This window comes from Sinohyriopsis cumingii, chromosome 6 (genome assembly GCF_028554795.1).
Source record: "Sinohyriopsis cumingii isolate HCF-2022 chromosome 6, ASM2855479v2, whole genome shotgun sequence".
Lineage (NCBI taxonomy): Eukaryota > Metazoa > Mollusca > Bivalvia > Unionida > Unionidae > Sinohyriopsis > Sinohyriopsis cumingii.
In genome coordinates, this window is record NC_142966.1 from 128786816 (window position 1) to 128809243 (window position 22428).

General features: G+C 34.4%; 1 protein-coding gene across 2 annotated transcripts in view; it reads left to right on the forward strand.

The window, feature by feature from the left end:
* The window catches only part of LOC149797940 (E3 ubiquitin-protein ligase RNF14-like), a 62675-nt gene extending 40527 nt beyond the window's left edge, over positions 1-22148 (forward strand). For both annotated transcript variants that reach the window (XM_089962998.1, XM_089962999.1), the window contains one exon: positions 7508-22148. Coding sequence is in view for 1 of the 2 variants with exons in the window: in XM_089962999.1 (XP_089819125.1) it covers positions 7508-7513 (6 nt within the window). In the remaining variant the exon portion in view is untranslated. The remainder of the gene's footprint in view (positions 1-7507) is intronic.
* The last annotated feature ends 280 nt before the right edge of the window (positions 22149-22428 follow it).

The following is a 22428-nucleotide window of genomic DNA, read 5'->3' on the forward strand; positions in this document are numbered from 1 at the left end:
TTGGCAGCAATAAGGGAGGCCACATTCAAAGGATTCATCACTGGTGCACTCATTATTTGTCTGAAACAAGTTGATCACAAGAATTTTTAAAAAATCAGAATTACTTCAATTATTTGTTTCCTCTGAAAAAGACAAAATATCTTCAGTATTCATATGATAATTAGAAATTTATTTGATATCCACCCGCAGTTTCAGGGGTTTGGTAACCTGTATTAGATAGGATGAAATATGGTATTATAATATGCCCCATAACAGTATAAGAATAAAAACTTTACAATGTCACACAAGTATGAATTTTCATCAAGAATGTTGGCATTATATGGGCTATTGTTTTCCTAAATTGTGTTAAGTTCCGTCTTGCGATTTAACAGTTACATATGGATGGATGGATGAACAGTGAACACTAATCATGATGAAATGTGGGGATAGATATCATTGTTTTGAATCCATTAAATCAAGTAATTTAAACAGAATGCCAACGAAATTGCTTTGGAAAGATTGACTGATTGATTGATTGTGGTTTTATGGTTCACCAGCATTCTAATCTATTTAGCACCATAGAAAAGGTTAAATGTAAGATTTAAATGTAAGATTTAAATGGAATCACCTATCTAACATTCCAAACAAGCTCTCAGTCCTATCATTTGTTGCAACTCCAATGGTACTGGCAGCTTTCACCATAGCGGGAGTTGGTACTGCATATAGACCACCATCAAGGTGTTCCTCTGCATGACTTCTTAGTTTTTCCTGTCCAACTTTTGCCGCAACTGAAAATGAAATAAAAACTTGTACAAGAACAAAAGTACCTTAATTCTGTTATTGAAGGACTTGTCATTGGCTTGTATTTTCATCTGACAGAACATTAGCATAAAAAATATATATTCTGTTTTAACATTGACACGATGTTCCATTAAATTTAAGTTCTTACTGTAAAATGCATAGCAGTGATTGGTTATTTATTCATATCAATCCATACCATGAAAGTAAATCTAATTTATGCAAGTGTTTAATTATCAACAATTAAATGAGTTAGAAAGGATCCTTTGATAATGTCCAGTACCAGATAAGAACTGCATGCCATCTGGTGGATGATTGTCATATATGGTTGGTATAAATCAGAGGCCATGGCTCATTCCTAAAGCAGATCATTTCCAGCAACAAGTCCAGATGGATCCTAGCACCAGTTTCCTAACTTTCCAACAGCTGAGGCATAATATTCATTCATCTCCAAAGGTGATTTCACTGATTTTTCCTTCTGAAGTAATGGAGTGCAAAGTAAAATAGGCTAATGGCAATCTCCTTAGCTTGAACATTGTGGTTTAAATAGCCTTGTTGAACAGAGTATTCTAGTCTGTTCAGCCCACATTGTCTTTTGCATCTTTTATGTCCTCAAGAAACATTAAAACCATGTGCTGCAAGTGTTGGAATCGCATTCTGCAGAAATATAAGGTAGCGGTTTCCTACGATTGGTCTGAACAGTTCTGATCCAGTATCTTGTTCACTGCAAAGAGAATATTCTTTGAAATAATTTCCTAGTCCATATTCTTTTCTACTGTGCTCACATACAAGCTAGTTGCATTCATAAATGTGTTTACTTGCACCAACCATACCTCTTCCATTGGTGTTTTTCTTGCACAGATACAGATATTTTGCACTTCGATCATTCATAGCAATGGCCATATTGTTTACTCTGTGGGCTGCACAAGGAAAAGCATACACATTGGTTCATATACTGATGCATCTTCACTCTCTGCTTTCAACTCCTCCTTCTTTTCCTGAATCATTTGCTGCTCCATCCGACATTCTGCCATTGATTCGTATAAATGAATAGGTTAAATCATTGGGATCCAAGTCCAGTAGGTCAGCAATGTTATGGAGTTCAGTGAACTGTTCTTGCAGTTGTTGTGTCATCTGCCTTTCCTGAAGTTACTGGACCTACAGTTATTGTACAAAAAATTGATTCTGTGGATCATCATTTGGTAAAAGTTTTATAGCATGAGCACCCTAGTGAATTAGATGCTTAGTTGTTCCATCAGACTGGTGATACAAGTTTGACTTTTCACGGCTCAGTTTATATGCTGTTCTAATTTTTACTAATGTCCCTGCCTCTGACACTATTCTTTGGGCTGTACTTCTTCTAGGCAGTGTCAAGTTGCTAGTGTCATAGTGTGTCATATTTTCTAAAACTGTGTTTACAACAGACTGCACTGTATTTGCAGATATGCCTTTTGTTAATAAATCATGATACAAAAGACGTACTTCTCCCTTGTACATTTTTCCCTTTTTTGTCTCTAACTGCTTCATTTCCTCTAACCTTTGACTGAGACTACCAACTGAAAGTTTGTGAAGAATTTTTAAACAGTCAGCAATTCCAGTAAAATAAAATTCAGTTGATTTCCTGTCTATTATTCCTTGCAGCTTCAACATTTTCATGCAGCTCACAGATATTTCTATTGCATCTCTGAACTTTCTTTTTCATGTTATGAATAACTTTTTTCACATGATTCAACTTTTTCTCCATTTTGATTTTCTCATTTTCTTTTTCATCAAAGCCCTCCAAATCATCAGAAGCGACCCTTGTTAGTCTTGATATTATGGTATTTATTGTTGTTGTGGGGCTTAACACCATTTTTCAGCACACGATAGGCTATACATGGCGGCCAGTATTAATGGTGGAGGAAAAACCCAGTAAAACCCCAGAAAGAACCACCAACCCATGAGAAGCTACTGGCAAGCTTTCTCACATAACCACATTGGCTGAATCCAAGAATCGAACCGGCGCAGACTGAGATGGCAGTGATCTGTAATGGAGAGCGCTTTAGACCACTTGGCCACAAAGAGCCCCCATCAGTATTTATAGTGTCCATTTCATGTTGCTGAAACTTCATCTTGACTCTTAAGGTCCCTAATTACCCTCATTTTCTGATTTAAAAGTTTGTTCCTTGCCCTGAGTTTGTCAACTTCTTTTTTGGTACTCTTTGATACACTGCTCCAGTGGCCTAGCGGTTAGAGCATCTGCCTTGGATGTGGGAGGTCATGGGTTTTGACCCCCAGCTGAGTCATACCAAAGACTTACAAAAAATGGTACTAACAGCTGCCTCGCTTGGCACTCAGCATAAATAGGTTAGTGTTAGGACTGGTCGGCCTGGTGTCACTATAATGTGACTGGGTGGGACATGTCTGTGGCATGATGCCCCAGTACTAGACATCACTATAAACTGTCACACTGCAGACATCATAGCGATATGACTGAAAAATTGTTAAAGCTATGTTAAAAATCCAAATCACACACATACTCTTTGACTCGGGTCCAGTCATTTTCAGCTGCCTGTTTTGCACATTCACTAAATTTCTCAACTGTTTATTTTCTTGCCCAACTGTGCAAAGTGCAGCAGTTTTCTTCTTCAGACCAGCAGCCTGTGCAGTATTTATTTTCTTGAGTTTATTATTTTCAAGTAATACATCAGTGAAGCTGCTATTTCTTGGTGCAGTTGACCTTGACATACCTTCCATCTGGGGAACATTATTTAAAATCTCATATATTTGCTGTGAGTCTGAATGTACATTCTTCTTTCTTGAAAGCACTATTTTCGAATTTAGAAACGAAATCATTGTATCTTTTACTGTCACCATGAACATGGAACCTCTTCTGTATTTCTGTGAAACGCTTGTGACACCTGTTGTACAAAGCACATAGAGCCTTGCATTCTAGCAGAGAATTTGTAAAATGACAAAGCCACATTGTCATAATTTCATACCATAATGACCCACAAGTAGATTCTTTCTTGACAATGAGGCTATAGGCTTCAGAGTTTTTGGCAGAATGGATGGGGCAAAGAAATTGTCCTGTTGTGAGATTCTTAAAATATTCCAAAGTTCCAGACGACACAGGTGGATCAAGCTTGAGCAAACTTTCCAAAGACTGAAATGGCCAGTTTGGAATCGGATGACAAGAGTCTTCAAACCAAATATCACCTTCTAGAAACACTAGTTGTGCATACAAATCTGATAAACAATTTAGCTCAAAATTTAATTCATCTGTATGGAATTACTAAATGTAATTTTTTATCAAACATGTTTAAAGTGTTCTTTGAGTTTTGTCGATAAGTGAATTTATGAATGTCTGATATTTATGTTGATATTCATATGTTTCTTCAATTTCTAAAGGGCTCTAACATTATTTTAGCCATTTAAGGAAAAATTAGGAACTGGGTTGGGGACAGATGCCAAGTCCTTATAATTATTATAATTGTAAATGCTCTAAATACAAGGACATTTTCAGTTTCATTTATATCATACTCGCTGACAATTTGTTAATGAACCAGTAATGTTTACTAACACGTACTATTGCCATGAATTTAGATAAAAGCAGACAGGTGGGGGGCTGCAAAATGCCATCAGACCTTCAAATACTGATATTTGCATATATACCAGGTTTTAAAACTATAATTAATAACTGATTATATTAATTAAATTGACAGTATATATTGTAATAAAAGAGCACAAAATAGAAGAACCTTTGTTTAGATTGATTATTCATGGTTATGTCAATTTATTGTGAAACATGTATTGCATTTTTCTGATAAAGTTCCATCCCCAATTAAAGTTTAGAAACAACAACATTATTATTAACATACTTTTTAAGAGTTTCCATATAATGCATGCTGAATTACATACTCAATGAAAATGTGTAACGTAACAACCTATTATCACTGTGATAAGCCATAGTGGCCATTTTACTCATGGTGCCTGATTATCATAGAATCTTTAATTCAAAGTGTGGCATATTAATGTTTGCAAAAGACATGATTGGGGCTCATTCAATGCAGAAAGAAAAGTTTTATCTATCTGACAGCGCACTCCTTAAAATATCCAGAAATACTGGAGTAAAAAGAAAAAACTTTCTTTGTTTTTGCTTGTTCTTTGTAGTGTGAATACTGTGAGAAAGGTCATAGCGTCAACTATATATTAGACCCAATTATGTTAGTTAAAACTAACACACATTCACGCACAGAGCAAATGAAATTGTCCGTTGTTAAAGAAATGCGAAGCATCCATACCATGAATTAGCGGGTCACTGACCTGGCCGCAATGGACAGTCGTGACTGAAAACAAAACAGCTGAGTACCTGTTTCAAACTTGTCCCAATTATTTTATTTTTAAAGGGAAAATGATAAAATTTCAAGATAGTGGTGTAATTTTTATTATTTTATTCATGGAAAACCCATCAAAATTAAAGGTTAATTATTGGATTTTCACTGATCTGCCAATGATTACCTATTACGATATCCTTGGGCCTTTCTACCATTGCTGACTTAAATTATGTGATGAGGTGGAACACAAACTGCTTACCTTTGTATCTCCAGTTCAGAATACAGAGACCTGGACCATACATGCTCTATCAGTCAGTTGTGATAGATTTTGATGCTGTGCCTTTCCACCCAACTGTTCTGGCAGTGAGGGTAATAGAGAAAATGGTGGTTCCAGACCTCCTGAGTGGTTCTGATATCCACTGTCAAGTGGGACAAGTGTTGGGTGAATCATATGCTTGATATATCTATCAGGAGACATCCAGAGGAAAATCTCATTGGATCTGACACCTTCTCAAACAGCATCAGTGCCAGTGTTTATTCCATTGTGGAGCATCCACCACATATCTTGGAAGATGCAGTCATATCAAAGACTTTTAAAAAATTGCCACTCAGCATTAAGAGGTTAGTTTTAGAACTGGTGGGCCTGTTGTCTGGATAATATGAGTGGGTGGAACATAATGATACATGTCTGCAACATGGTGCCCCAGCGCTAAACATCACAAATACTGTATGCTACGATGAGACATTCTAAACTTATTATTGTATAGGGTAGCACACTCGGTACTTACACTTGTTTAAGATACTTTCTTAAGTTATTCTTGTATAGGGTAATACATTCTATGCTTGTATAAGATACTTTCTTAGCTTCCTGAGGGAACAATTTGTATCTTTCCCAGGATTATATATATCGTAATGATCTAATGCCTTCACTTACATAGGTTAATTGCGGTGATAATTCACCGAATGTGAAATCATATCAACCAATATGGTAGCAGACGTCACCTCATGAATAATAAATAAATTCTGGAATTCCCCATAATGACAAGCAAGCTTATCAAATTTCATTAGGAACTAACCATGGCAACTTGACTATGTTTATCTAACAGCTAGAGACATTATAAAATAGATGAAATGGGTACAACTTCACCCGATGCTTTACTTCCATCTGCTCCAAATGCTGGACAAGATAACAGTGAAGCTTTACATTACATGTACGTGGCACTGTTTATAGAAAAAGGTCATGTGACCAATAGCCAGTCACATTCCATAGCATTCGCTGACCAAAAGAGTGCACATGGCAGATTAGTATATATTGGCAGCAAGTGCACAGCAAAACATTGGAATTATGGAATAAATTGACCATGTCTTGGTGTAATTATACATGATACAAGGTAATTTCATTATACCGCTATGACTAACACGTCATATATGCACAAAATAATCATACAAATTACATACCAAATCTGTTTATCACATGGTGTCAAAACATTGTGAGTCAGCGTGTTCCAATACACAATGCAGATAACGAAATTCACTTGGTAAATGCTGAAAGACGTGTCCTAGATAAGTACGTTATACATATTACCATACATAAAGCACACCTGTCATCTAGGAAATGATGCATAGTAATTGCAATGTAAATTCGTAATGGAGGTAATGTTCATTACACTAATATAGGATAAGACACTCTAGTCTTGTACTTGTATAAGATGATACTTTCTAGCCTAATTTCTGGTACAGGCTGTTAAGTACAACAACAAAACAATGAACACTTTGTACCGAAATCATATAATGTATTATGAGTTAATGTACGATATATCTGTCCAAGCAGTTTTATTCCATGTGTGTGTGTGTTGTTCTTCAAATGGCTTCTTTCATTCAGATCAACACATATTAGTTTGCATGTTTGAATTTAGAAAAATGTCAATCACAAATCAGCAGTTTATTATACATGTTTATTCACTTTCTACATATGGCTCCAGTACCCACTTTCTTTCCTCTTGAACTAAATGTGAATGGATCCATTTGCTGCCATTTAAATCTTTATCCACTTTCTTTTTTAATATTTAAATTTATTGCTCTAATCCATTGTTCTTTATGGTTATTTCAGCACTCAGATCAGGTGCTAAATCCTCCACATCCTGGCAAAAATCAACAGTTTTTTTAAGGGGGGATATAAATCTGAAAATAAAAAACAAAAAATGTTTCAGTTTTTTCTGTTGACTACATCTGTCATATGTAATGCCAACAAAGCACAATTTTGACAATCCTTTAATTGGTATATTTGACTGTATTAAATATAAAAGTCTGAAGTATTATTACATCTCCATAAAAAATTCATTTATAAATTGCAGTGAACTAAGCTAGAACATTCTGATGTTTATCATGTTACTTTTCTGTTATTTATTTTACAGTTTTGACTGTATTTATTATGACTGCTTTGGTGGCCTAAATGGTTAGAGAGTCCGCCTTGGATGCAGGAGGTTGAAGGTTCGAACCCTGCCAAGTCATACCAAAGACTTTATAAAAATTGTACTAACAGCTGCCTCACTAGGTGCTCAGCATAAGAGGTTAGTGTTTGGACTGATCAGCCTGGTGTCAGGATAATGCGACTGGGTGGGACACGATGCTTCTTGACTGTGGCATGATGCTCCAGTGCTAGACATCACTATAAATTGCCACATTGCAGACTGAATTTTTTTTAAAGCTTCGTTAAAAATCCAAATCACACACACGTATTATTGTACTGTAGTGTAAATAATGGCATCACAAATAATTTTATGACTTAATGTAATGGAAACATTATATCTGTCAGAGGCATTGTTTCCAATTCTGACTTCCAATTTATATAATAAATGCATCTTGTTACCCAGGTGAGCAGTTGTTGGGTTTGATGTTCATGTGTAAAAGATGGTTGGTTGGTCTTTTTTTTTATAAAGTTTACTTGACACAGATTATTGCCTATATAATTCCAAGAAAATGATACGCAATTTATGTTCCCAATGATATGCAAAGGTAGACAACTCAGGCTGGCCTGGAGTAATATAAAACCAGTGACTCTTCCACATACAGGCTAGAAAAGTTTGGTTGTGTTTGTAGATATTTCTCTTAATACATATTTTTTTTAAAAACATGAATCTTTACATTTTTCATTAGTTCAGCCATACCCATGAAGAAAAAGCAATTTATTTCAGATGGTGAATACTAATTACTGAAGAAAAATTGACTGTGATTTTAGAAGGGTAGGTCAGGTTACAAAATTGATCATTTTTGTCACTTGGTCTCAGCTCAATTATTTGGATACAATCCTCTGCAAGTGGATAAAATTAAATTGAAATTACCTTTAAAAAGTCATCAAGTTTTTCAGCATGCTCTGCTCTGGGTATAACATCTTGGCCTCTTCCCAAGGCTGCAATTTGTCACCTTGACAAAACCTAATTTCCTCTTTGCTTTAGCTTTTCAATTTCTGCAGTTACTGTCTACACTGACAGTGTTGGCTGATACATTCCTTACGTATACAAGTTTCATTGACCCTGCAATGCCTTGCAGACTTCTGAAGATCTGAAAGAAAGCTCTAAATATAACATTTGTTATATCCTATTTATGTATCATATTTAGGTAAATAAACATTTTTTGAAAGAGGGGTTTTCTTAATGTAACTACTCACTTCATACTTTGTTATAACAATCTTTTGATAAGATTGCAAATGTAAAATTTTATTATTTGTCAGTGTACTTCTAGTAATGTTAGGCATTGGTTAAATAATATTTGTTTCACTTTCTTTTCTTCATATTTAAATGATTGAAGTCAAAAAGCAACTTTGACATTGCAGCACTTATCGAATTCCACAACATAGCATTGTCCCATACATTTCTGACCTTCATAATTCTGTTCTTAAGCTATAACTTAAGTAACATAATATTTAGATTTTTATTTCTGTGAATTGTGTATTTTCCTGAATATATTTGCAAAATGATTTACGAAAACAGGCAAACTATTATAGTAGTACTTCCCAGAAACAGCGATGTCTGCCATTCTTTCCCCATAACAGGTTCACTTATGGTTTCAAACTGATTTTATGAAGAAAATAATGTACACACAGCAGTTAAAATATTCAGATCACCAATTCTATTCTTGAAACACAAATAACTATTTACCTACTATTGTTTCAGTTTCAAGTCATGAGTTTGTTATCATCAAAGGATAACTTGCTGAAATCAGGCAGTGATAGTTGCTAACTTACTTGGGAATGGGTTAATGGTCAATCAGCCACCAAAAAAAACAGTCCCCAGTAGATCGGTTCCCACTGGTTTCTGAAATGTATGAATAGAAAATGTTAAAATTCTGGTTTCTCTGATATGATTTTCTGAATAAATCAGTTTTTTTTTTTAAAGTAGGAGACTTAAACTATATATACCTTCTAAATGGTATACTTGTCCAACTGTCAGTATCGCACTTTTACTCACAATACTTCATTCATATTGTCAATCAAATTTGAAGTTTTAAATATGTTAAAATCGAAAGGGAGTCAGTTTTTGTAAATAAGGTATAAGGCCAAAGGATTAGTTTCCTGGATATGTTGTCAAATAGTAGTTTTCCATGCAGAATAGGTGCAGTGCCGTTTCTTCATATATTTGGATAGTTTCCTGGATATGTTGTCAAATAGTAGTTTTCCATGCAGAATAGGTGCAGTGCCGTTTCTTCATATATTTGGCTGTCAATCAATGGGCTTTTATGAACCAAGTCATCTTTGAGTTCATCAGTTCTCATTATGGTTGGAGATCATTTAAAGTTATCTGTAAAGGCAGGCAGTGTTTCATTTCATTGGTTGCAAGGCATAGTCATATATATATAAAATCTTCTTTTGATTCCCTATTGATCACAGGTCTCTTACATAAGCAGACTGTCTTTTAATATCAGCAAGTTGAGCAACTGGTTAATTCAGCTGTTTTGAAATGTATCCACCTATTTCCAAGTATAGTTCATGTACAAAGAAAGACCCAAAGGTAATACCTCTGTTTTAGAGCCTGCACTCAGTAAATATTGAAATTATGTTTTGTCATTTTGCAAAAAGCAAAATAAGATCAGTGATGATTTAATTTGAAGGATGGATTAAAGAAAGCAAGATGGAGTAATCTTGTATTTCTTAACTTTGGGAGAGAACAAGATATATTTATGCATATCTTATGATTTTGTTCAATAGTGGACATAAAACAATCTTGATAACATATTACTACTAATAACAATATGTTAATGATATTAGTTGCATGGTATTTGTATAGCTCTTTACCTTCTGCTGATGCATATATGTAACCATAAAAATAGCCTTGTAACCCCAGAGATGCATATACAAGCTGGTAATAATATTCTCTCTGTCCTGGCTGGCTCATACATGCATTTCCTGCCAAGGGCTGGGAAACCCCCGATATGCATCTACACGTTTCATATTAAAGCTTTGTATTGGATGAAATTACAAACATCTGTTCTTTTTAAAAATATTTAGCCAATGAAAATAGTCCTTACATAAAATGATGAACATATTCTATTAGGAGTTTTACAGCACATAAGCAGGAAATTCTATTGAAAATGAGGTCAGTTTTGACGAAATGGCAACATTCTTGTATTCTGACAACGATTCTGATGAAGGATTTGAAGGTGATGTTACTGATTTTAATCAGATTCAAGATGAAGGATCAGACATTAGTATAAGTCCTGTTTTGACACCTGACATTTCAGATTTATCTGAACCCGAGGATGAAATGCGCGACGATCAAATCTGGTCGGAAACACGTGAGACTGGTAAACATGGACGACTTTACAACTGTTTCAGGGCCAACATTTATTTTAGAAGAAAATGCAAGGGAGATAGATTTCTTTTTACATGCTTCTGGCAGTATCATAAAAAATTCACCACTCCGGTGGCCTAGTGGTTAGAGTGTCTGCCTTGGATGCGGGAGGTCGTGAGTTCGATTCCCAGCTGAGTCATACCAAAGACATACAAAAATGGTACTAACAGCTGCCTCACTTGGTGCTCAGCATTAAGAGGTTAGTGTTAGGACTGGTCGGCCTGGTGTCAGGATAATGTGACTGGGTGGGACATCATGCTACATGTCTGCGGCGTGATGCCCCAGTGCTAGACTTCACTATAAACTGCCACATTGCAGACATCGTAGCGATATGACTGAAAAATTGTTAAAGCTACATTAAAAATCCAAATCACACATCATAAAAAATTACCAAATCTGCAATAAAAAAGTGGACACATGCAAAATAGTGGTGGAAAAAGTAATCTATTATACACTATAAACACATGCAGATGTCTTGAGGACTCACGGTACTAATTAAGTTCCCATAGTAAACTTATGCAAACACCATGATATTAAAAATTCAGTAACTTAAAATTTTTGAGTTTTGAGTGCTCATGATCAAACCTATATTTATCAGTATAGTTGAAACCTGGATGTCAGCTTCTGTGTTGAGGAAATGATATGAGCCACGCCATTTTCTTGATTTGCATGTGTTTGAAACATGTGCTTTCAATTCCGCACGAAAGAGTCCGGTGCTAATTTTGGTAATGAGTGTTCCAAACTCAAGACTGTTACAGGACTGAAATTCCATAAATAAAACAATGTCTCAATTTTGTTCACTTACAACTAGAATAAACTCTCAAAAGATTTTTTTTCCTAAAACATAACTTACAATATTAACCAATCCTGGTCAGCCAAACCCATATATATTCTATTTTACATTCACCTATTTCCATGCTGGTTCCCATTTTTCCATACCATTAGTACCGTATGTCCTATATTTTTTTTATTAATTTGTGAATATAAACATTGATTCCTGTGGAAGATATGTACTTGTTGGTGGAAATGAGTGGCACAAAACTTTGGTAAGTGTTTCAAATATTAGTTTTCATTAAATTACATAGTTTGCATGGGACAAGATTGATATAAAAAATGTAGACAGCATGTGCACTAACTCCAGAAGCTCTCACTCAAGCAGCCATTATTATGATCTGGGGTTCAGGCTAAAACAGCTGCTAGAAGGCAGGCTGCTTATCAGGCTTAGTAGGCAGGTCAATAAGTACTTGCAGAAGGTAAAGAATTAGAAAACAGTTTTGAAATGTGAACCTGTGTACAGAGGTCATGTATATACAAAGGCCAGTTTTACCTTTTTGCACTGGTGGCTGATATTGACCGGTTTACTTTGTATGTGTTTGTAGGCTGATTAGAGAAGTAATTGAACTAATAAGATGACATTAAAAAAATTCAAAAAGCGTTTGTTCATTTTTAAACCTGAAATAAGGTTGAATGCTAACATTATTTTACTGCTCTGCATTACGACATTCCTAATGAAAATATGATGTTATTGGTCTTATTGCAGTTTTGTCCCATATATTTTGTTTGTACTAGCTACCTGATCTCAATTATGGAAGTATAATGAAACCGTTAACTTTCATATATATTGGTATAAACCGTTCTTGCATGGTCATGCTGGTTTACCTAGTTTGATAGCATTTTTTCATGTCATCTGTTACTCAAATTAAAAAATTTGCATACTAAATGAGTATGCAGTTTTTCACAGTTTTCAAAGGATCAGAATTTTTAACTGATACTTGAATGTAGGCAGCAACCACAAGGAAAGCACTAGAAGTGCATGATTAGAAGCAGTAATTTACTGAATATGATTGTGATTCACACAAAGCACTTGGAATGCTTTGCAGCACACCTGTAATCCAACAAAACACAATCATTATAGATGATAATACTGAATGCCTATGTCAAACAAAAGATCAATATTCCAATTTTTGTTATAATTACAATAATAAATTGTTATAAAGTGTCGTACCATTTACAATAAAAAGATCAGAAAACCTTAGCTTTTTCTTACCTTGTACCAGAATAAGACTAGATAGTATAATCTTATACAAGTGTAATACTAGGGTGTTTTACTTTATACCAGAATAAGACTAGATTGTATAATCTTATACAAATGTAATACTAGGGTGTTTTACTTTATACCAGAATAAGACTAGATTGTATAATCTTATGCAAGTGTAATACTAGGGTGTTTTACTTTATACTGTACCAGAATAAGGTCAGAAAGCATTATCCTGTACATAGAGTGTATTACCATGTACAAGAACAAGCTAGAAAGTCTCTTGATATACTAGTATAAGCATAGTGTTGTACCCTACACAAGCATAAAGCTAGAATGTCTCTTGGTATGCTAGTATAAGCATAGTGTTGTACCCTACACAAGCATAAAGCTAGAATGTCTCATGGTATACTAGTATAAGCAATAGTGTTGTACCCCATACAAGCATAAAGCTAGAATGTCTCATGGTATACTAGTATAAGCATAGTGTTGTACCCCATACAAGTATAAAGCTAGAATGTCTCATGGTATAAGCAATAGTGCTGTACCCCATATAAGCATAAAGCTAGAAAGTTTCTTGGTATACTAGTATAAGCATAGTGTTGTACCCTATACAAGTATAAAGCTAGAATGTCTCTTGGTATAAGCAATAGTGCTGTACCCCATATAAGCATAAAGCTAGAAAGTTTCTTGGTATACTAGTATAAGCATAGTGTTGTACCCCATACAAGTATAAAGCTAGAATGTCTCATGGTATAAGCAATAGTGCTGTACCCCATATAAGCATAAAGCTAGAAAGTTTCTTGGTATACTAGTATAAGCATAGTGTTGTACCCTATACAAGTATAAAGCTAGAATGTCTCTTGGTATACTAGTATAAGCATAGTGTTGTACCCTACACAAGCATAAAGCTAGAATGTCTCTTGGTATACTAGTATAAGCATAGTGTTGTACCCTATACAAGCATAAAGCTAGAATGTCACTTGGTATACTAGTATAAGCATAGTGTTGTACCCTATACAAGCATAAAGCTAGAATGTCTCTTGGTATACTAGTATAAGCATAGTGTTGTACCCTATACAAGTGTAAAGCTAGAATGTCTCTTGGTATACTAGTATAAGCATAGTGTTGTACCCTATACAAGCATAAAGCTAGAATGTCTCATGGTATACTAGTATAAGCAAGTGTTGTACCCCATACAAGCATAAAGCTAGAAAGTCTCTTGGTATACTAGCATAAGCAATAGTGTTGTACCGTACACAAGCGTAAAGCTAGAATGTCTCTTGGTATACTAGTATAAGCATACTGTTGTACCCTATACAAGCATAAAGCTAGAATGTCTCATGGTATACTAGTATAAGCAATAGTGTTGTACCCTATACAAGCATAAAGCTAGAATGTCTCTTGGTATACTAGTATAAGCATAGTGTTGTACCCTATACAAGCATAAAGCTAGAATGACTCTTGGTATACTAGTATAAGCATAGTGTTGTACCCTACACAAGCATAAAGCTAGAATGTCTCTTGGTATACTAGTATAAGCATAGTGTTGTACCCTACACAAGCATAAAGCTAGAATGTCTCTTGGTATACTAGTATAAGCATACTGTTGTACCCTATACAAGCATAAAGCTAGAATGTCTCATGGTATACTAGTATAAGCAAGTGTTGTACCCCATACAAGCATAAAGCTAGAAAGTCTCTTGGTATACTAGCATAAGCAATAGTGTTGTACCCTACACAAGCGTAAAGCTAGAATGTCTCTTGGTATACTAGTATAAGCATACTGTTGTACCCTATACAAGCATAAAGCTAGAATGTCTCTTGGTATACTAGTATAAGCAATAGTGTTGTACCCCATACAAGCATAAAGCTAGAATGTCTCTTGGTATACTAGTATAAGCATAGTGTTGTACCCTATACAAGCGTAAAGCTAGAAAGTCTCTTGGTATACTAGCATAAGCAATAGTGTTGTACCCTATACAAGCGTAAAGCTAGAATTTCTCTTGGTATACTGGTATAAGCAATAGTGTTGTACTCAATACAAGCATAAAGCTAGAATGACTCTTGGTATACTAGTATAAGCATAGTGTTGAACCCTATACAAGCGTAAAGCTAGAATGTCTCTTGGTATACTAGTATAAGCATACTGTTGTACCCTATACAAGCATAAAGCTAGAATGTCTCTTGGTATATTAGTATAAGCATAGTGTTGTACCCTATACAAGCGTAAAGCTAGAAAGTCTCTTAGTATACTAGCATAAGCAATAGTGTTGTACCCTATACAAGCATAAAGCTAGAATTTCTCGTGGTATACTGGTATAAGCAATAGTGTTGTACTCAATACAAGCATAAAGCTAGAATGACTCTTGGTATACTAGTATAAGCATAGTGTTGAACCCTATACAAGCGTAAAGCTAGAATGTCTCTTGGTATACTAGTATAAGCATACTGTTGTACCCTATACAAGCATAAAGCTAGAATGTCTCTTGGTATACTAGTATAAGCATAGTGTTGTACCCTATACAAGCATAAAGCTAGAATGTCTCTTGGTATACTAGTATAAGCATACTGTTGTACCCTACACAAGCATAAAGCTATAATGTATATTCATAATATACAATATGGAATATATGCTGATTATCTGAAATTTAAAATGTTAAAATTCTGAAATAAAAAATAATTTATAAATTTATTTAATACACTATTCACTATAGACTGTCACACTGCAGACATTGTAGCAATATAACTAAAAAAATTAAAGCTTATAACTAAAAAATCTAAAGCTATGTTAAAAAAAATAATCCATCTTCAGCTGGTTTCTTCTGGCCAGTCTCTTGGTCAGATGGTCTTGCATAAAATGAAATTTGAACCTATAACCATGGAGAGAATTTCAGTCTTGAAGGCACCCTATTTTAAAGTCTTACTTGGGAAAGTGGCATATTTTCTGGGATTGTTGCAGGGACAACATCATTATCCATTTGAATGCCTTTATGTCTTCACTGGCTAACCTTTTCTGTTTTTTGTTGTGTAGATAAAATTAATTTTTTAAAGTGGAAATACTCAACAATAATGAAATAGGATCTGGTTGTCACTTGTGAATAACAAAAATGTGTTCATCCACTTTCTCTCCATTATTGATATGTTGAGAGAGATGGTGATGCAAAACTTGATCTTTATTCTCAAGCCCAACAACACTTTTTCTTCCACTGAAGACTATAAAAAAGGACATGACCCCTTAAGCTTTCATTTTTTGGTTGAAATGGATGATACACTAGGCATTCTCTGAGGTCTCCCATGACTAAATATGTCCTATGAAAATTTCAGCTGATGACACTTGAGTGATCTTTGCTAGTTTCTCATTCAAATGCAAGTTTTTGAGCTATGGCATTATTGAAGCCATTAGCTGGCATGCACAGCCAGCCTTCTCATTATCTATGGATATATTTAGCCTCATAGACACTGTAATTGAGTCTAGTGGGTCCAGTGGCTGGGGCCCAGATAACCACCAATCCCAGTTTACATCAGTACAACTTCCTCGGGAGTGTGAGTTTGGTGCTTTTGCTGGATTTGCCTGTTTCTTTTTTTCTCATGTAGAAAGCATTATTCTTTTCTCATTATCTATGTATACATTGGTGCTGAGCTTCCATCGTGTTGGTAGTTTATCCTTCATATAGGACTCCAGCCATATTCCATTAAAGATACCCATGACAGAGGTTGAATGCACATGCATTTTCTGTTCCTATTGCCTATTCTCCTAATGTTAATGTGATCATGGAAAGCATTCAGAAGAGAAATTATACTATGTTTCTCCTATAATACTCACCTGATCACTTTACTATAAGGCCTTGTGACACCTTCCATGACATCTGAGCATGCTGTTTTGAAGCGAATTCTACTTAAACTGTTAATCTAGCAGTGATAAGGGGAGGAAATTACAGATCCCTATCTGCATGAAATTTCATCTTTTCCAAAGAGGTAATGGAGTTGATTTCCTAACATAATGTCATCAAGAAAGTTTTTGGATAAACAATTTACTAAGCAATTTACATTTAGGGGCAAAAAAATTTAAATCTTTTTTTTAACTGTCTGAGAAATTTGGCACATGAGTTATTTCTGTTCAGAAGTCTAGAATTTAAACAATATTTAATGTTTTTGTCTGTTTGTCCATCTGTTCATTATCCACACTTTAGTTTGTAAGGCAAAACTCCAAAACCGTGCAATATATTCATATGAAACATGTACAGTTATTGAACTATATGTATTAGTGTAGGTTAGGACTGAAACGGAAATTTTTGAAGCTGTGTTTTGTAATAAATTAATTATTACATTAGTTTTATAATTGAACCATAACTGGTTAGTTGCTGTTGAAAACACCTCTTGTATGGAGTCTGAATTAGTAAGAATTACATCATAAAGCTTCCACTAAGATCAATTGAATTGCTTATACATTATTATTGCTGACATAGATATTTTCCACTTTCATGAACTCTGGGTATATGTTACACCTTTTAATATTTTGACATATTTTCTGCCATTTGAACCAGTTGGCGTTATCATTCCAATGCAAAATATACAACTTGTGTATCGCTAGCATTAGAGTGAGTTAGATACAAAACCATTAAGATGCTTGAACTGACAAAGGAAGAAAATAAGGTTTGTGTGTTTATGAATGTGGGTTTACATGTTGCCATAATGTATCAGTGAAGATTATGTTAATCTTTTTGCTGTATTGTATCATAGAATAGCAAATCATAGCATTTGCTGCACAATGGCAAATGTATTAAAATGTAACAGTTCATGTTATAAAGCTTGTTTTTTCAAGAAAAGGCTGGGAGTGAAGAATTTCATTCAAATTTTCAGTTTGTATGTAAATTTGTTAGGTTACTTAACAAGTTTGATGTTATGAATCAAGGTGACGGAGGGATATTAGTTAACCAGTTGCCAAGTAACTTTTGTAACTGGTTAACATTAATACTCTAACCATCAGCAGTTAAGTGGATAATTGTTACAGCCCTAGTATAGTTGGGCCATTTGCTATTCTTAGTTCTGAATTTGTGTTTTTGTACTGTAGGGTATTTTCTGTACCATATGTACTCACTTGTAAGTCAAGTCCATTTGCAATCAACATAGACCCTGATCTGCTGTTGCATAATGTGCCAGCAATTCAGGATCTTTGCTGTTGTTCTACTAACTACGCCTAACAAAATGCACAGACTCAGATCAGCTGGTGCATGATTGTGATGACACATCTTGGTTATTACAGTTGCACTTGACTTTTAAGTGAGTATTTACGGTAACCAGCAGTACCATGGAAATATGTCATCTCAAAATGATGCTTGTTTTTTATCCATATAAAAGCATTGTGATATATTGATTTTGTAGTGAAGTTTTAACAAATAGAAAACGGGGCCCCAAGTGGTCTAAAGCACCCACCATTCCGGATCACTGCCATCTCGGGGTTCTTCCCAGGGTTTTCCAGGGTTCTTCCTCCACCAATATAACTGGTGGAGGAAGAACCCTGGAAGGACCACCAACCCATGAGAAGCTACTGGCAAGCTTTTTCATGTACCCATGTTAGCCGAGTCTGAGACTTGAACCCACATAGACAGAGGTCATAACATAAACTATTGAGACATTGGACCTTCTTCCCTTGGACCTGGCTCCTGTGTCATAACACACACACACCATTGGCCATCATGAAAATCTTGTTATTGCTATTCCTGAATGGATGGCTATATGAACTTGGGGATTTCACTAAATGACTTCTTGTTATGTCTAGCTGGTCCTAACTGAAAAGGTGTCAGTCTGATGTCCAATATGGCCATCTTGAAAATCATAGTTTTGCTCTTCTTTCTGCATGTAAAAGTTATATTGCCATGGGTTTTCACCAGAAGACTTCTTACTGAAAAATCATGTTACCACTAATCCCTCTGATGGATGATTGTATCAACATGGGTTTTTTACTAAATGACCTCTTATTTACCTTGATTATCATTATTTGGCTACTTCCCCTAGATGGCTTGTGACATTGATGTCATGTTTTCACCAAAAGACGATGCCTAGTTGGACCTCAATAGAAACTGTACCAGTTAATGTCCAATATGACCACCATGGCAGTCATCTTGACACTGTTATTGCTATTTGTTCAGATTGTCATATTTGTGATATCTCATTGGTCCTGAACAAAATTGGTGCCAATCTGACATCCACAGCACCTAATTTTAAATTCTTATTGCTGAAGATTATACAAGACGGTTTCGACACTCAGGAGTTAAAAGGAAGTAATGGTCTTATCTTGAATTTGTGAAAATTCTTTTCAGCCAGTAGAGTGTCAGTCCTTTCAAGGGACTCTTTTTCTTGTATTGATGGAATACTTTGATAATTTTCTGCATATCTGCTAACATAAAGCTAATCTTGGTTATGTAACAGTACATTATTTTAATGAGCCTGAAGACATGGGTATGAGGCACAGTAGCGGACAAAAGCTGGTCCAGTGAGAAAGTTGCAGTTGAAATTTAGATGTTGTATGTTGAGAAATCAAATATCACATGTTGGATCTAATTGTATGTCCTTAAAATTCCATTTTCTAGCTCGAGATTTTAGATTTTATATGTTGAATTATACAGTGGTGGTTTAAGGTTCTATTTCCTATGTTGACATTTTACAGTGTATATTTTGAATTACACAGCAGTGGTTGAAATTTCAATATCATATGTTGTGAATCTGTAATTCACATGTTATATGCAACTGTTTGTGATGTCAGTTCCATTTCATATGGCAAGAATTTCGATTTCATTGGTTGAATTTTATTGCAATGAGAAGCAGCCTCCTTGTTTTGAAATAGCATGTTCCATTCATGAAAGCGACCTCTAGCAAACGAATTCTCAACTGTGAATGGTTACTTTCAAACTGTAGATGCATGAAATAGCACCTCATAATTGTATACATGAATGGTGTATCTTAATACTTAATATTACTTTGAATTGTTAAAGTGGACATTGTGTAATGTTACTTTTAACACCAAAACATCATTTCACCATATAAAAATACCAATTCTTACAAGCACAATGAAATGTCCAATCATGACTTTGTAATTCAACAGATACAATCTAAAAACTTAACACATGAAATGGAACTTTCAACATATTCAATTTGATTCACCATTTTAATTGAAACTCTAGACATGACATTAAAATTTTAACTACCACCATTTTATTTAGAAGATACAATCTAAAAACTTGACAATGAACATCGAAATTTCAACCACCGCCATGTAATTCAAGCGACACAATCTAAAACCTCGACATAGAAAATATAACTTTCAACCACTGCTGTTTAATTCAGCAGATAAAATAAAAAATATCGACTTAGAAAATGAACCTTTAAGGACACGTATTTTTTGATACATCACATGAAATTGGAATTCTGAACATATGACATTAAAATTTCAATGGCAACATTCTAATTGGAACAGCTTTTGTCTGCTATGGCACCTCATACATGGGATAGTGTTGTCTTGCTAATGTGTTTGTTCCATTCTAATTGTCAACACTGTTGGCTTCATTATAAACCAAAAGTTGGAACTTGAGGCTTCTTTGGTTTTATTCATTGAAATTGATGGTCTGAAAAATTGTTCATCAGAATAGATTTGTTGAAGCTGCCATATAATATCCTGTTGCTGGCAATCAGAAACTTCAGAAGACACTGTGGATGTAACATTCAGTGTTGGGTGTCATATACTATTTCTTGTTCATCACTCAACTGCATGTTAATAGAGGGTTCAGGGCATCATCTTGACGGCCTAGTCAGATTTGTTACAATATCCTGTTTTGGAGTACTGCAATGACTTTATTGCTTTGAAGTTTTCATTTTTAGTACTGTTTTATTATTTGGTACTTTACTAGAGAAACTATGGGTTCAAACCATAATTAACTAAGGGTTATTTTTGCTAAAGGGGGATAATTTTGAGCACTAAATAATGTATTTCATTTGTGCTGTAAAACACAAAATGAAGTCAAGCTTTTTCTTTCTTGCCACTGCTGAAGATTTTTTAAAGTGATTTAGTTATGGTTTGAATTACTTCACAAGCATTACAAAGGTCATAGCAACACTATTTTGATGACTTTGTTTCATATTTCCTACTTAGTGTTGCTAATGAGGCTTACATTTTTATTTCCCACATTTATATTCTAGTCAGTAATGATTTAATTAATACAAATAACTACACAATTAATGTTTTACATATAAAGCTCTACTAATAATATTTTGTTCTGTTAATAATCTAGGTTAGACAAAAATGAAACATATTGTGAAATGAAATATTCTGCTTGATTTCAATATATTCTTGTAAGGTTTTCATTTTCATATGTAATGAAAGCTTATTTTATTGCTTTGAATGCTCTGAAATGCTGTGCTGTATTGATTTTGTTCTTGTTTAAAAAACATTATAATGTGTACAAAATATTACATTGAAGACAAGACATTTGTTTAAATGCTTAGGCAGTTGAAATTCTTCTGTAGTGGAAGAATTTTTAAGATGCACTTTTTTAATTGTGAACATTTTTATCTTTGTTGGACAATGTAGTTTACATTATCCAAAATGGTCTGTTTTGTTTTCATAATGTTAGTGCAAGTTAACATGTTTAACTTTCTGAAACTGATTATGTTAAATACCAATATAAACAGTTTTATTTTCTTGATGTTAGACTAAATTAACATGTGAAACCTTTGAGAGTGATCATAGTTAATACCAATAAAACTGCACATGTTTCACGTCTTATTGACAGCTGTCTTTCATTTTAATGTTGCTCATATTGTTGTATTTGGGTGGGCTTGATAGTTTGCCTGATTTATAGTTGGTGATTTTAATATCTTGTTTAATTATTGAAATCTGGGTCAGCAAAAGAACTGAAAATCTGTGATTTGTTTTATAATTGTAGAGTGTGGTACAAAATAATTTTATTTGGACAGTGAACATAGCATGATTGCTTCATTCCACTTGTTTTTGCTTTTTGATACTTGGAGAGAAAAGGCGAGAGAACACCTGCATGTAACTAAATGTATATTGTACTATGTTAATCTGTATTTGTTGTTTGTTTTCGTATAGTTTGACTCTATGAATGTGCAGAATTAGTGACAGATGATTTCAATTAAAATTTGACTACAAATGCCTGTGAATGCTTTGCAAGAAATATCATTTTTGATCTGTATTGAGAAATTTGTACATATGTAGTTGTAAAGCATGGTTATTACAGATGAAGATAATATGTAAGTATGGTAAGTTCAAAGTGAAGTCTCATACATTGCATAACGTAATATAAAAGATTATCATGTAAACATTACAAATCATGGATGGAACAGACTAATTTTCCTAATACGTTCATTGATAACAAGTAGCCCTGTCACATAATTTACATAACTTCTCCATGTTTTCCAAGGGCTATTCCAGTGT